Source organism: Cyanistes caeruleus, chromosome 17, assembly GCF_971803275.1.
Source record: "Cyanistes caeruleus chromosome 17, bCyaCae1.hap1.1, whole genome shotgun sequence".
Taxonomy (NCBI): Eukaryota; Metazoa; Chordata; class Aves; order Passeriformes; family Paridae; genus Cyanistes; species Cyanistes caeruleus.
In genome coordinates, this window is record NC_141717.1 from 4,799,744 (window position 1) to 4,816,054 (window position 16,311).

The following is a 16,311-nucleotide window of genomic DNA, read 5'->3' on the forward strand; positions in this document are numbered from 1 at the left end:
TGTTCTGTTTTTGTGACAAAAGCACATTAATGTGAATTAAGCCCCCTAAAAATGTCAACTTTCCCAACAGCTCTGGTTAAGGTAAATGTGGTGTTTATAAACATATGTAAGTAATGTCAACAGATAATTCAGTGTTTTCATTTGCATCTTTGTTCTCAAAGTATATTTTATTAAAAAAAAAAACAAACAAACAACCTATATTGCAATGTTGTACAGAAATGGTCAAAAGCTCTACAGTAACAGTGACAGCTTTTGGAATCCAGTACTGTTGTGTGCTCTGCATTTTGTGTAGAAGATGTTGTGTTTCTTCTTCCGTCCTGCTCACAACTGTGATTTAATACACAAAATATCTGTTACCATGCCACCATTTGATTGGGTCAGGAAGCAATTAGATATGAAATATTTTTTTACAAAAGGGACAGCCTGTATGAAAGGGGGGGGATTTTGAGCCATAAAAACTGCCCTAATAAAAGGAGCAGAGAGACGAGCTGACATGATGGATGCTGCCATCAGCCATTTTTCTGTACAAAACTTTGGAGTGGAGATGTGTCCTCTGAAATTCTGAGCAGAAACCTCTTCTGAGAGTGTTTTACATTGGATTGGTTTTACCACTGATGCTCATTCTGGCATCTAGTGATGAGAAACCTGGAGCTGAATGCAGGAGCAGGAACTGCTGCTCACAGCAGCCCTGGCTCTGTGTTCATTGTAGTCCTCTAAAGAGAATACATGGTCTGATTTAACAGCATTATCAGATATGCTCTTTATGAAGATTTCATTCAATCCAGCTCTTGGAGCTTATCTAAACTACTAAAATAATTATTTTTTAAATTAAGACCAGGAATTAGGACAAAAAAGTTCCATAGTGATCATCTCTACAGTCATGTAATTTTCTTCTGTCAAACAATATCAATGGCATCACTAGAGCTGCTGCTTTTCTGGGATTCATATGGGATCCCCTTTAAATGAGGATTCTGGAGTCTACAAATGCATAGTGAACTAACCAAATGCATAAAGTGTTTTAAATTGCAAATTAAATTGTCACTTAAGTCTGCGTTTGCTTCCAGGTGCTCCAAGAATATTTTCTAATATGTCACCTTTCCCTAGCAGTGGGTTTTTTTACTCCTTGTAGTAACAAAGAGATATGAAGTACTTACAGTTTAAATTAATGCTCCCTTTTGGATGTTTTTAGTGCACTCCTCCTTTTTGACTGACAATTGTTTTCCTAGAAAATGATCCAAACATTTCACTTATCTCACTATTAGGGAGCTTCTTTTAAAGAAGAGGGGACAGTGTTTGTTATAATTTTCTGATAATTGTTCTCCTTTGAAAACTTTTAATAAGTTTACCCTGTTGCTTCCACTGTCTCACTGAGTTGTACCCCAGGAATTTTATTGCTGGGATTGCTGTTTCCATCAGATGATATTTCTACTAACATTGATTCCCTGAAGAGACACTGTGAGCAAGCTGAGCTCTGGGGTTCACTGTTTCCATTATGTCTCCTGAGCCAGTCCTGTTGAAAAACCTTATTCTGCAGTGGTGCTCCTTGAATAATGATATCCTAACAAACACCTGTTTGTTTTCAGTTATGCCAAATACATAAATAAACAAGCTTTGCCTATCTGCCTCCCACTGGGCAATGTGTAATACACAGTTTCATAACAGGCATTGCTGGTAGCCCTTGCAGCAGAAATTATTACACGTTTTTTGAATCTGTGTGTTGGCAAGTCACAATTTTTCCTCTATTATGTATAGAATTTCCTTGCCAAAATGCAGTTTCCCCTACAGGGTCACAACTCCTAATAGCACAAAATTACTACAATTACTAAATATTGTAATTAGGTTTTTTATTTCTCTTTATTACAAAACTTTCAATAAAGACGTAAAATAGCTTCATTTCTGTAGGAAATTCCACTAGAAGTGAATAGAAATGAAGGTTGACTTTCGTCTCATTTCTTTTATTAGTTTAAAGATCTTCTATATTCCATTTTTGTGCACATTTGTAATATTGAAATTATAACTGATAAGTCAACATTAGTGTCTAGGAGATGAATACTTGTACTATTATCATTCCATGTAGACAACAATATTGCAGCCTTCCTTTTTGAATAATTTGTTAATCGTTTATTCTGTTACTGCTGATATTGTAACTGTGTGATATTTTACAACTGCTTACAATGTAAGAATTAAAAGGTTCTCAATTTGTAATGATTTTATAACAGAAGAGAAAGAGTCTGCTGAGATTTTTCTAAAGCCATCTGAGATAATTGAAGTTCACGGTGTGCTAATGGCATTTAGGAGTTTACAGGTATTTGGAAGAGGATAGTCCCCATTTTTCAAAGTGTTGTCTAACTTGACTGTTCATCTTTTGCTCCTGGGTTATAAGGCATGAAGGACTGGAACGTGCTTTTAAGATGTATTTTTCTTAATTTGGCTAGCTTGGTTTCTCACTGAACTTGCTGGTTTGTAATTGTACTGGCCACTGGTAGCCTCTGATGACTCTGAGCACTTTTACCCACTGGCTCTGCAGAAAGCAGACTGCAGTTCTTGGAGCTACTCTTTCTCTTCTGATATTTCATTTCTCCAGGATATATTTTATGTATCACACTATACATTTCCCAGCACAATGATTAGTTACACCTATGAATACGTCAGGAGATGGAAACATGGCTCTGCTTCCTTCCATCACTTCTGGCCCTTCGCATAATACAGAAAGAAATGAGCTGTTTCTTCTGCAAGCAGTGGAACAAATCAGCAGCAATAGTCTCTCATGCCTCATCTGTTGTCTTATGCTGAAGGAGAAGATGGGAACCTGGATCAGTTTTTCATTTGCACATCTATTGTTGGAATAGATATTTTTTTTTTTTTTATGTAGAAAGCAGAGTTTCAGCATGCTGTTGTATTCCCATCCCTGGGTGGACAGGTCCTGTGACAACCATGGCCATGAAATCCAGGCAGGAAACCTTGGCTGCTGCAGATTCCCACAAGATTGGCATTTCCAGGGCAGAACTGATGCAACAGATTTCATTAAATCCTTCATCATTGCCATAATGCAGACAAGTATTGAAAGGAGTTCTATCCAGCCAGGAATAATTGGAGTTCACCAAATCCCAGTGAGTCAGCACTCACTGGAACCTTCCTAGAGCCCAGGATATCTCACTGAAAGTAAATGAAACAGCTTGGCTGCACAGAACTGATGGTCTCCTTTTACCCTCACTTCCTTAGAATAGTTGCTTCCACAGAGAATTTTAAAGTCCTGAAGAAACTTGTATCTACTGGTAAATAAAAAATGTGTCAAGAGTAGTTTTGGAACTTTTCCAAACTGAATCCACATATGAGTAGGATCCATGAGAATATGAAGACACTGATGGACAAAAGGAAGATTGAAAAGAAGAAAAAAATTTCTGCCCCTGAATGTGTGTATCAGTTTTCTGCCAAGGACAGTAACACAGCTGGGTATGTATGGTTCAAAAAGGCAAAAATACAAATCTGAATATATGCAAGAACTTTTAAAAACTGTGTTGTGCCTATTTCCCCCCATTTTTCTATAACAGAAGTGTCTGAAAACGTGAATGAAGTAGAAGCTTATCAGAGCCAAAGCATGGGGAAGAAGGAAAATAAGAAGTTACAGAATTGTAAAATAATTCAAGTTGGAAGGACCAGGTTGCAGCACAGCACTTCTAAGGATGGAGATTGCACGATTTTATGGGGTCATCCATTCCAATGTCCTGGCAGTGGAAACCTCTCTTCTTGTTGTCATGTTTGTTGCTCCTTGTCTTCCCAGCACATGCCTGGCTCTGTCCCCCTGATAACGTCCCTGTCCCTTGGCAAGGTGTGGAAGAGGAGATACATTTCCAGTAGAAATCCTTGTGCTCTGGATGGCTCCCAGCAGCCCTGGGCTCAGCCAGCCCTCGCTGGGGTGGTGGGGCAGCAGCCTCAAGCTGTGATCCCATCCCTCAGCCACGTCCAGCTGTGCCAGCCAGGCCCCGTGGAGGGCAACAGGAGAGAGATGGAATTTAAAATTAACAGGGAAGTTCAAAGGCAACTAAATGTTTTTACTCTCTAAATCAGCACTTTGATCTCTGAAACTTCTAGGTTTTATTTTAGCTCCAAGTAAGCATTAAGATATTCAAGTTATTGAGTGTGTAGCTACTAGTGGATTTTTCTGAGCACAATGGGATAGCTCACTGTTAACTACATGGGTATCTCACATATATGGTAAAATATCTGAAGTTTCTCCAGGCCTTTGTTCAGAATGATGTGCAGATGAATACTTCTATTTCCCAAATGTTTAGCATGCCCATAAAAGAGAATTTTGCCTTGACTTCAGTGAGTACATTTTAAACTGGAGTCAATTTTGGCTTAGATTTCCTAAATGTTAGAGTTGTTTCATCTTCAGTGAGCCTGCTTATCAGCTCCTAAATAAATCTTTCATACTGCAATCAAGTGATAGAATTAAAAGAAGAAAAATATGAAAATGCAAAATCCGATATTAATTTGTTTTATTTTATCATACTCAAGGACAAATGAAGTTGATGGCCCATTTTTTAATTGATATATTGATTACAGTTTTGGAAGAAACCGTGGTGGAATTCAGCAAAAATGATTGAGGTGGTATAAATGCTTATAAATCTGTCCCACATTGTTCGTGTTCTTTAATTGTAATTGTCTGATAAAACTTCCATCGGTTTCTGTAATTAACCTAATGGTCTAAATGAATTTCCAGATCACTGGTTATTCATTTCAATATAGAAAATGCCATTACATTGAGTTTAATTAATACTAAGTAAGTTCACAGTCCATTGTACCATTAGAATAGAATTTTATTGTTTTAACTGTTTAAATTATGAATATTATTTCCTCTCATCTTGTTTGTCCCATTTATGGACTTGAGTGTTCATTTTCTATTCATACTAAAATAGCATAAACCCCTTATAATTAAAATATTTAAAACCCAATGCTCTTCAAGCTCAAAATATCCTCAAAATATCAGTGCGGATTTTTTTTTTTTTCTTTTATTTTTTATTTATTGTTTCAACTATTTTTAAACAGAATTCAGTCAGTGCCAAGCTCATAATCCCATGATATGGCCTAGAACATCTTATTTATCTTGATATTCCTTTCACAGAAGTACATATGACAGATAAGCACTCACCAGAGGATACTTTTGCTTTGCGTCAGACAGATATTAAAACAATAAACTATGTTGCCCTGGGATTTTGGCTTATGAGCGACCAGGCAACAACAAGGCAAAGATGAGATGTTTTTGAAAGGTGGGAAGGCAGCTCTTTTGGAAAATTCCCTGGAAACCTTTGGTCCTTTAATATTTTTGACAAGAAGTATTTCTAATGCTAAAGTTTGTGGGGTTTTTTTTAAAACAAATCAGGAAAACACTTTAGCTTCATTCCTTGAGAGCAGACATTAGAAGTGTCCCAAAATTATCCCAATATTCTTCTTATTCCATGCATGATGTGCAAGGAGAGTAGGAGAATCTATGGCACAAGCATAAAATATTAATTACATGATGTTGCAATTTTGTTCTCTGTTGAAAATATTAGCACTTACATATAGCAGACATATGTCCTAGTTTTAAAAAGTGTTTTTTTTTTTTTCCTGTGGGTGTTTTGTTTTAATTTATAGATGGAGGATGGTTCAGAATCTGACTTATAGAATAAATGGGGAAAATCATAAATATACATTTTTTATTTATAAAAAGCACATCCAGTAGTAGGATTTAGTGTGTTTGAGGACTCATGGTGCTACAGAAATGAAAATTAAGTCAAGCCCATCTATGCTATATGTCCTTGCTTTAGAGATAGGTTACTTGGCTTATGAATTTTAGTAAACCACCTAAAAAATGCTGTATGAAACTCTTTTCATGTTGCTTGTTTCAGTGAAGACATTCCAGGTTTTATTTTCCTGTGGCGTTACTAACGGATTGAAGGAAGACCTTTGGCATTTCTATTATGTTCTGGGATATTTTCAATACCAACAAAATTACACAGGGAAAATAGAAATTTTCAAAAGGTGATTCAAAGTGCGCTTCTGAGCCAAATCATTAGGTGAAGCATTTGGTTTGGAAATCTTGATTCTGTTGATTTTGTCAGGTTTAATCTGTTGCACATGTGCAATTACCTGAAAATTATATTGTAATGATGGCAGTTTGCTGCCACTCCAGGCAGCTGAAGGGTTGATGCTCCTGGCACTTGGTGAATCCTTCTCTGGGTTTTGTGTCAGCCATCACTGACCTCATTCAATCCAAATCGACATATATTGCAATGATATCAATGAATAATTTGTTCTGATTTTATTGTTGTACTTTTTCTTCATTTAACTGTTTGGTAGGCTTCTCATTTGGAATTAGAATATGGGTCAGGAACAGTTTAAAAATGAGTATTTATGTGGTAAAAATAATTTGCCAGAGCTTCAGTATTTCTGAATTGAATGTAGAAAGGTTCTGCAAATTAAATTTTTGATATGTCTGTTTTCTCTTGAGCTAAATTGGAATGGGATGTTGCTTCATCACTTATCAGTGCATTGTATTTACACCTTGCTACTTATTGCTTTGGAGGAAACAGGTAGAGCACCCCTGCAAAGGAGTCTGTGATTGGGCCATTAATTAACCAAATTAACTATTGTAGGGCTGCAGTCCCTGACTAAGGGTGCAAAAAATCCTGCCAAAGAGAAATGTCTGTACATCTGAGAAGAGCAATCCCATACATGATTTCCAGGCTACAAAAACCTTATTACTGAACATTTAGGGGTCACACTATCTTTTGATGTACTTCCTGAATTAATTCCCTTTATTTATGAAGAGAATCTCCCCATAGTAATCAGAAAAAATGTGCTAATTGCCCTTCCCTTTTGGATGTTAAATACAGTGGCTTTAAGTGAAAGCTTAAATAAAGAAGATACCAATACTAAGTAGGAAGGGAATAGCTTTCCATAATTCCCTCCCCAAGGTATGGAAGTGTAGAGAAATGTTGATGTCATCTCATGTTGAAATGTCTTCTGAAGGTTTTTTTTAGCTCTGTTCTTTTTTTCAGAGCTTTTTTAGCTCTGTTCTGTCCCATTGTGTTGGGCTTTGTTGCAATGCAGGATAACACCACTGATTTTCCAGTAAGATAAATATAATACAAAATTTAAAAGATTAATTAAAACTGTATCCATACGCATTGCATTGTAGTTTTGAATTAAGTATCAACCTGTTTTTAAATGTAAAGTCAACCTCTTTGGGGTTTTTTTTGGGTTTTTTGGTGGGATTTTTTTTTGGTGTTGCCTGAAATTCGTCCTACAGCATTTTTGATGTTCTGTATCAGTATACATTGTCTTTCTGCAACTATTTTCAGGATAGTATCACATGATACATCATGACTTCTTTGTGCACAGTCCTGGCTGCCACCTTCCCTGGCTCTGCATCCTGTAACCTCTCTGCTGTGTCACTCTTTTTTAGTACCAAACCCACAGTGTTGGCTGTACATCTCAAATCACCCTGTCTGTCAGATAGCAAACTCCTTATTTTGTGCTTTTCAGCTTAGTCTGCAAGATTTGGTTTCAAACAAAGGCACACCTTAGTGTCACTCTATTTTGTGATGGTTGTTATTGAATCATGGCTCTTTGAACAGTTCTGTGTACAACAAAATTCAACCTAAATTTAACAGATACTAAGTGCTTTTTAAGAATTAACATTTTTAGTATCAGTATGTCTTTGCAGGTGCAATTCTTTGTTTTGACAATTTTTTCCTTTATGGTTTGGATTAGGTTAACAGCTGGGTTTTTCCTCTATTACTTCCTGCCTAAATTGTTCCCAGTGCATTCTGACAGTGCTCTTTTTACAGTTTAATAATTCTGTTGAGCTTTAGGAATCCTTGTGTCATCTAAACAGTATTTCTTGTCACTATATAATTGACTTTCATAAGCATTCAAATTACTAAATTTTGTCATCTCTTTATAGCAGTGCTGCTCTTCTTCCAGCTTTTCCCAACCATGGTCTTTTTCCTTTGTCTTGGAAATGGTGCTTTGTTAGACACGGGGGATTTCTTCCATTTGCTTGAAACTTGTATCTGTCCAATAACTGGGAACACCAGACAAGATATTGATCACTTTGATCATCTATATTTGAAGATTGTTCTTTAATTTAAGATCAAATGTGTCTTCTCTGATCTCTACTGTTTCTTTTCCTTTATGGCCTGGGTGCTTTTTCACCTCCTGAGCTTTTCCTTCTTTTTTAGTTGTTTCCTTTGTTAAAAGCCAACTGTTCTTTGTACCTCAACTATTTGCAATTTCAGTTGTGCAGTACTCTCATTTTGACTTTAAGTATATCCTAAGTAATTTCACTACCAATTATAGCTTTTTTTTTTTTTTTTTTTTTTTAATTCAAAGGTGTAGGTTGGTGTCATTACACAGCTTTACAAAAAGAGTTCTCAGTCATCTTACCCATTCCTTTGTATCCCTTCATGTCCTCCATTTCCTTTTGCTTGTTCTTGGAAACGCCTTGATGTCCTAGGCTGATGTCAGGTGACTGCATATGCAATCCAGGTAAAGAAGGGTGAGGCATAAGGGAATTTCTGATAACCACAGAATCACAAAATGGCCAAATCTGAGTGGCTGAGGTTGGAAGGAACTCTGGAGAACATCCTATCCACCCCTGCTCCAGCAGCAAAGCCTGGAGCAGGCTCTCCAGGACCACAAACAGCTTGTGAACATCTCCAAGGATGGATGGAGAACCCACAGCCCCTCTGGGCAGCTGTGCCCGTGACCAGGCACCCTCACATGGAAAAGGCTCAGGCAGGATGGTGAGACAGTTTCCAGGCTTGGGCATCAAGGATTTGCTCAGGAGGTTATAAATCAATGGCATAGCATGGTAGCAATATACAGGGAAAAGGATTGTTTATTGGTACATGAGAAGAGATGGGACAAAAAGAATATTTCCATCTGGACTTAAAATAATTACAAAGTCAGTATGTGGAAGTCATTGAAATAATAGATCAATTAGATATGAAAGCAGCTTTAAGATAACCAAATGAAAAGCTTTGAACAGTTAAGTGTCTTCCTATAATTTAACATAGGAATAAATAGTAGGTTGCTTTTACTGAAGTATTTAGTTTATGTGTTTTTTTGTGTGCATTTGATTATAGTTTGGTATGGAATAATCTCAAAATCTGATTCTTCCCATGTCTGAGGATGAAATATTTGAAAACAGTGTTTAAAAGTAGTTGCCTATCCCCTTTCCAGAAATATTTACATGTACATCAGTATAAAAAGTTTCACCACATTTATGTGAAATTTGGTGCTAATTTGGATTTGACAGGAAACTTAATGCAGTAGTGTTGTGTAAAGGGATTCAATTACAGTGTGCAGTGTTTTGTAAGTAACTGTCTTGCATAAAAAAGTTAATTAATCAGAGCTGTGTCAATTTCCTTGTGCCATGTCAATTTGCAGCAAGGTAATTAATCACTAATCGCCCAGCGTGCAGCAAACTAAGGGACAATCCATGAGTCATTTGTTGTTATTTTTTTCCAAATAAATGGCACACAGAGCCATGAAGAAACACATCTTGCCTTTCATAATATTTTTATCGACAGTTTTGCATGTTGTAATAGACTGCAGCAACAAGCAGCTGTAGTTCAATGGAATATGAATATTAAAGAAACAAATGAGAGCAGATTTATAGGCCATTGCTTTTCTGTTATGTCAGTTTTGAGATTACACTGAGCAAATGAACAGTGAAAAATTACTCTTCCATGTGGAGAATGGTGATTAGACTTGTACATTAATTAGAGATTTTTGTTTTCCTTTTTAATGCATTTCAAATGAGAATGTCCTATAAGTAGGGGTTTCTCCTAAATACAGATTTATTCATTCCTAAACAACAGTGTGTAATACTGGCATGTATATTTTTACAATAGTGAGGAAATAATTGGTCTATAATTTTTAGAATGGTTCAAAAAATAAATAGCTTGTGAAAGAAAGAAATAGAAATGACCAGTTGTGACTGTGTCTGATGTACATGGGAAATTTCCTTTGAATGCAGTTAATTCACAGCTAGATCCCAGGGAAAATCATCTCACAACACTGGCAGGTGAAGAAATGTATTTTCAGCCTGTAATTTTAAACACTGTGAACTTTCTAAAGATTTTTTTTTTTTTTACCCTGAATTTGAAGCGTGTGTATGTACATATATTTATATATAAATGCCTTTTCATGTTAAAATCTGTATTAACAGAGCTTACATTTTGCTTGCAGTGTGCTTTGGCCTGTGTATTTAAATTCACAAATCCTCTTTAGCGCAGTGTTTATAATTCTTTCAAAGAATGCCACTTAATAGTACTTATTACTATTCCAGTGAAGGGAAAACACAGCACACATTGGGATAAGCTGCTGATTCTGTTCCTGAAATCTCAGATAATATCATATAGATTATTCTGCTTAGCCTTTCTCAGCATGCTACCCATTATATCTCTTTGTTTTTAATTTATTGTGTTTCCTCAACGGGGATCCTCCTGAACTATGGGAATAATGTAGATGTGTCTCCCTGTCTTTCCAGCAGTTGAACTGTGCCGCAGTAAATTAGCTATAAACCGATGCAAACACGACGTAACATTAAAATTCTTCACCATAAAACATTTGCAAACTCTTGGTGGCAGATGACCTGCTACTCTGTGCGGAGGAGGAGAGATTAGGAGTGATGAGAGGTAGATCTGCTCATCCATTTTGATGGCACACCTTTCTCGGGGCATATGGCACCCTCATACAAATTCAAACCGCAGCACAAATGTGAAGAATAATTGCCCATTAAAGTGGCTGTATATTTTTATGGCTTTGATACAAAATCTGCCCCCTGTTGTCTTTTGCATCTGCTGCTCTTTCATCTATCCCAAAGCTTTAAAACTTTAATACACAGTCTATAACCCTTAAGTATTTTTTGCCAGGTTATATTCCTCTTTTTGGGAACTCAAGCTTTTCATTGTTCCTTCAGTCTTTGTTTTCCCAGGCCTCTGTTGAGATATGGTGCCTACAAAGTGCACCTCCCTGTCATGTTCTTTTAATAAAAAATAGTAAAACAAATGCTTATATTGCGTCTTCTGGGAAAAATTAAGATTTAATTAAATTTCATCTGTGAACTCTAAGATTAAGTTTTTCTTCCTTATGCTTATATTTGCTTTTTCTATAAAATCATTAGTTATTTAAATTTTGCTGATATAATACCATGAATCCTGTTAATTCCAAAGGCCTTTTTATTTGCTTAAATGTGTCAATTTGCTGGCCATATTTCATGTTTGAGATCTAAACTGAAGTTCACTGAAGTAACAGTGATTCCACATGTACAGAGTGTAAGAAAAGAAAACTTTGTAGCCAATCCTCATTGTAATAATAACTTTTTAAAATTGTATCTCCCTAAGTATAAAAATAAAACAAACAAGTTAAAAGAGGGAATCCTACCAGTGTAATATTCTTAAAACAATTTCATTTAGGCTGCAGTAGATGATTTGTATGATTTTTGGTAATTATATTAAGCAAAGCCAAGGATTTCTACAGCATATTATTTATACTCTAATTCTTTTAACTTGAAAAATTAAAATTGCTGAATGACTGTAGGAGCTGAGTTTTGTGGTTGTAATCTCATTCATATTTGAATAGCCAACTGAATATTTACAGAATGGATGGGGCCAATAGATGAACATGTAAATTGTTTTCTATGGCTTGATGTTTGATTATATATTGTCCTTAGAAAAGTATTTCTCTTTATAACCTCATGTTATCACTTCCTATCATCAATGTGCCTTTGGAGAAATCTGCCTTTTCTCAGTCACAGATAAGAAGAATTCCAGTCATCAAATTACTTTGATGAATTTAAGGTACTTTTGCTTAGAAGAGGCCTCAGATGCTTCCCTGCTGAGAGTCAAACACATTTTCAGCCCCATTATAACAGAATTTTCACTGACAAGTTTCAGCAGCTGGGCACTGAGGCACTGAGGAAGGTTGACCTACAAACTGTAAGTCATTAAAACCTCTACCCCTCCTGGCTACTCTCTTCATTACTTTTGGGACTGCCTAATAGCATTTAATACTTCCTGATGGGACAGCCCTTTTCATAAAATTCTTTTTATGAAGTCCATTCTTCAGTTGTGTTCTAATGCTGCCACTTCTGCTGGTTATTTTGGGGTGAGGATATTAAAACATTGGTAGCAAAATAAGTTCTGTGGTTATTACATATTCCTACCCATCTGATTTCTCAGCTGGGCTCAAGGAGCATTATGTGTTTTTTTCTGAACTCAAATCCAGGGCTACAAAACCTGTTGATTATTTTACCTCTAAGCTCAATCTCTAATATTAGTAGCTGACAATAGAAAGTGTGTTTTCAGATACTCTGATTTTCACATGGACCCAAATCAATTTTTGGGATGGCTATTATTTGCTACAAATATACTCAGCTGTTAGACCTCACTTAATTGTAAGGCCTAGCAATGCCACTCTTGGACCCATGTTTATTTTCCATCATGACTGATCCTGTTCCTGACAGAACTACCCCTCACTGCTCTGCCTTCCACTAATTGCATCTTGAGTATTTTAGTGCTTTGCCTTAGACATTTTGTACTCCATGACTTTATTAAGAGAGCAATGCAAGGCAAGCATAGCAAAACATTTACATTACTTCAGGCTTCTCATTCAAACTCATCATTTGTGTTGCAGATCCTTTGAAAATAATAAAAAAATCATTATCTTGTCTTAACATCTCCCATGACTGCTGAGCTTCCCTTACAGGTTTTGGATTTGGTAAACTCTTATGGGCTAAGTGACTCTCCCTGCTGTCTCTGGCTTCTTCCTTTTTCTCCTCTTTCATTAATAGGAAGCCTTCTTTCCCATAAAATGTAATTTAAAAAAAAAAAAAAAAAAAAGATATTTTTGGCTCATTCATTGATGGGGCATTCTGCTTTTCCAGTGACATTTCTTTGTGGAAAGCTTTCACTGTCAGAGATTTGAGGTCAGTGGCCCTCCTTGTAATTCTTTCCAAGGTGTGACTGCCATGAGCAATAAAGGGAATTTAGGATAAATGCTCAATTGTTGCAAAACACGTTTCTTAATATGTCTGTGTGAAAGCTGGGTTGAATGGTGCAATTCAAAGGAAGAAATGTTCACAAACTACACTGAGGGTTCATTCTTTTACAGAGCCATTTCCTCAGTGTCTCCCAACAATTCTAGCTAATTTTAATTTATTCCTTAGGACTCTAAAGGAAAAAGTGCTGTAAATATTGCCAAACGTAGATGTTCATTACAAAGAATTAATTACTGGAACAGATCTCTGGGCAGGACTTTCCAGACCATGTCTTGCAAGCCCACAATGGTGTTGCATGTCTTACATTGCTGGAGCTTAGGCTGTTCTTGAATTAGGTGGATTTTCTCTGTCCCTTCTGTTGTTCTTGTGACAGTGTATTTTCTATCAATATTTAGAAAACAACAGATGAAAGTGAAGAATAATTGCTATGTAAGTCAGTGAAATTTCTCTTAATTTTGGCAGTTTAAGAGTGTCCCTAAAGGCTACATGTTATAATTTAACATGTCCACCATTTCAGATGTCAGTTTTTCCTGGCCATTTTGTCAAATCCATTTCTACCCATTTGCTTAAGCAAACTCTTCTGAGCACTGGTTTGTTTGGTTTGGTTTGGTTTTTTATTTAGTTAGTTGCTTTTTTATGTTTTTAAATTAAAATTAACAAATTTAAGAAATTAACAAATTAACAATCAGTTTATTAGAGAAACTTACTTCTAGAAATGCCTATTAGTTGGGAAGAGGTGATTTTTCTGAGGCAGGCTGAACATCACTCTTACACAAAGAGTGTTAGAGTTAAATGTTGTTACCTGCACTGCATTAGATCAGCTCTCCATCCAGTCCAATGCCTGTAACTGGAAAGGAGCAAAAGCTGGATGAAGAAAGAAAAGCTCTAAGACTGGAGGGGGTGTGGAATGGAAAGAGAATGGCAGATCTGTAGTTCTTTGAACATTTTGTAAAACTATCTTCTGCATTTTCCTCTGCATATTGTATGATTTTTTATACAAAATTGTATACTTGGATGGGGAAAGGGCAGAAGTTCCATGATTCCAGCACCAGGCCATAATTTTGTCACTACTCTATTTACACTGCTCAGTACTCAATCTTGTTGAATATGCAAAAGTACTTACAGAATCCATATTTCACATATAAATGTGTATGTTGTTTTTCCTTTAAAAGAAATTACCTTAAGACTTCTTAAATGCAGTTGCTTGTAAAGTTATCAAGAGAATATCGAGTTCTGCATGTTCATCTTTCTGATTCTGACACATTCCTTTTACAGTCCTTATAAAATATGGTATTTGCACTTTCTAAGACAGTTCTAATTTATTTGCATTGCCATAAGGTTGGTTTGTGTTGTATCATAGGCACGTAAATCTTGGCAGAATTACTGTGTAACCTTTCTGTCAGAGAGAAGGACCTAGAAAATCCCCTAAGCCACAGCAGTAAGGCAGTAATAGAGAAATCACCATAATTACAGTATTTGCCTTCACATGTTCAGATAGCAAGGCCTAAAGTTGTGAATTTTTTTCTTTTTTTCAAATTCAAGGCGTCTTTTAAAATTTGATGCTAATTGAGGATTGAAATCAATTCCTATTTCAGATTTGAAATTTTTTATACATCAGTATTTCCATTTGCTTCCTTTTTATTACGGTTTTGCTAAGCAATATTTGTTTTATTTCTTTATTAACCTACTGAAAAAAGAAAAAAATTCAACACAGTGAAGCACATCTGATGTAACCTGACTGCCAACAGAGCTGGGTTTGATTTCATCTGTCTCACTGATTAATTCATTCATGAAATACATGTTCTAACATTGACACTCAATATATGTACAAAGGAGAAATGAAGCAATGAAACACTGCTTAAAAAACTGGCAGAGAAAGCAAAGTGGGAAATTTTGTGAGTTGTTTTGGGGGTTTATTGTTATTTTTTCAATTAAAAAGTTATCAAGAGAGAGGTTTTACAGAAGGAAAGCCTCTAATACTGTATTACTGTTCAATTTCTGATTAAAATATTTTAAGTCTCACATGGAATGGTAATTAATTTTCACAGTTCCAACAACAATATAGAAATGTCTGAGTTATTTTTTTTTGTTATATGATTAAGTTATTTCTGTTTGGTCTGGATATTGTGTGGATTCAGATGTAATCCTGAGGTATACAACTCTTGCCTTTGAGAGACTCAAAAGTACTGTTCTATACATGGTGCAACCCCCAAAAAAACGTGAGAAAAGAGAGGAAAATCTCTTTCATTATCACACAGTTAAGAGCTGGTCAATAATCAGCTCTGGAAGAAAAGCAAAGCTGTGTTCAATTGGCAAAGTCCCTGGGTAATTTAGATAACTTGAGGTCACCTGAGTCTCTAATGTCTCACCCCCACTCAAAACAGGGCTGGCTTTAGAAGACAGATCCAATAATGATGCAGATATCTGTGACACGATAAGTTTGAGGCTGAGCTGGAGCTGGGGGTCTCCTGGCAGCGGCAGTGCTCTCCTCAGCAGTGTCTGCTGGGCCTCACGGCCGCCCAGCCATCCAAACCCCGCTCTGCGCACAGGGACTGGCGTGAAAACATCACCAAAACCCTCTGGCGACTCCCTGGTCCGGCCACAGGCCAGCTTCCCCAGCATCGCACCGCACTGTTTGCTGCAGAGCGTGGGCATTACACACTAATCCCTGTGTTTTATCTCCCCTCCGCAGTGCCAGGATTTCCCTACCCTGCCGCCACCGCAGCCGCCGCCTACCGGGGTGCGCACCTACGAGGCCGAGGTCGCACGGTGTACAACACCTTCCGAGCAGCGGCTCCCCCTCCTCCCATCCCAGCCTACGGCGGGTAAGGAGCTCTGCTTCCCTCTGCTCTGGCTCCGCATGGATCCACCCCGGGAGCCTGGGCTGCGTTCCCAGCCCTGCCGCATGCGGGTCGCGCCTGCCCGGCACCCGCGCCTCGCACAGCGCCTTGACAAATGGCTGGGATTTGTACTGCCCTGCTTGGGGGCCTTAAGCGTTTCACATGTCACATATTGTTATGTAAATGCTCCCGCAAACGGAAGGCTCCGGAACAGGGAGATTGTTTCGGCTAAAGGTATATTTTTGATGATTGCAAACATCTGGTTATTAAGGAGGTTGGATCGAGTTAACTTCTTTTTCTTCAAATCGCCTGCTGAAAGTTGTCTCTGCATCTGAAGGCTTAGTGCAGTAATTTTTTTTTTTAATGCATATATATATATATATCTATAAAGTTGTCTCTGCATCTGAAGGCTTAGTG

The 16,311-nt window shown here is 37.0% G+C and overlaps 1 protein-coding gene and 1 long non-coding RNA gene across 41 annotated transcripts in view; one reads left to right on the forward strand and one right to left on the reverse strand.

Moving 5' to 3' along the window:
* The window catches only part of RBFOX1 (RNA binding fox-1 homolog 1), a 1,112,502-nt gene that overhangs the window by 1,049,390 nt on the left and 46,801 nt on the right, over window positions 1-16,311 (forward strand). For 38 of the 40 annotated variants that reach the window (XM_086854476.1, XM_086854474.1, XM_086854473.1 and 35 more), the window contains one exon: window positions 15,747-15,879. The exons of the other annotated variants lie outside the window; for them this stretch is intronic. In XM_086854476.1, coding sequence (XP_086710602.1) covers window positions 15,747-15,879 — 133 coding nt within the window. The remainder of the gene's footprint in view (window positions 1-15,746; window positions 15,880-16,311) is intronic. 40 annotated transcript variants of the gene reach the window in all.
* On the reverse strand, window positions 149-15,747 carry LOC147650024 (uncharacterized). The gene is made up of 2 exons (XR_015277368.1): window positions 8,434-15,747; window positions 149-3,967 (listed from the first exon to the last, which is right to left on the reverse strand). It is a non-coding gene; the product is annotated as an uncharacterized LOC147650024 (long non-coding RNA).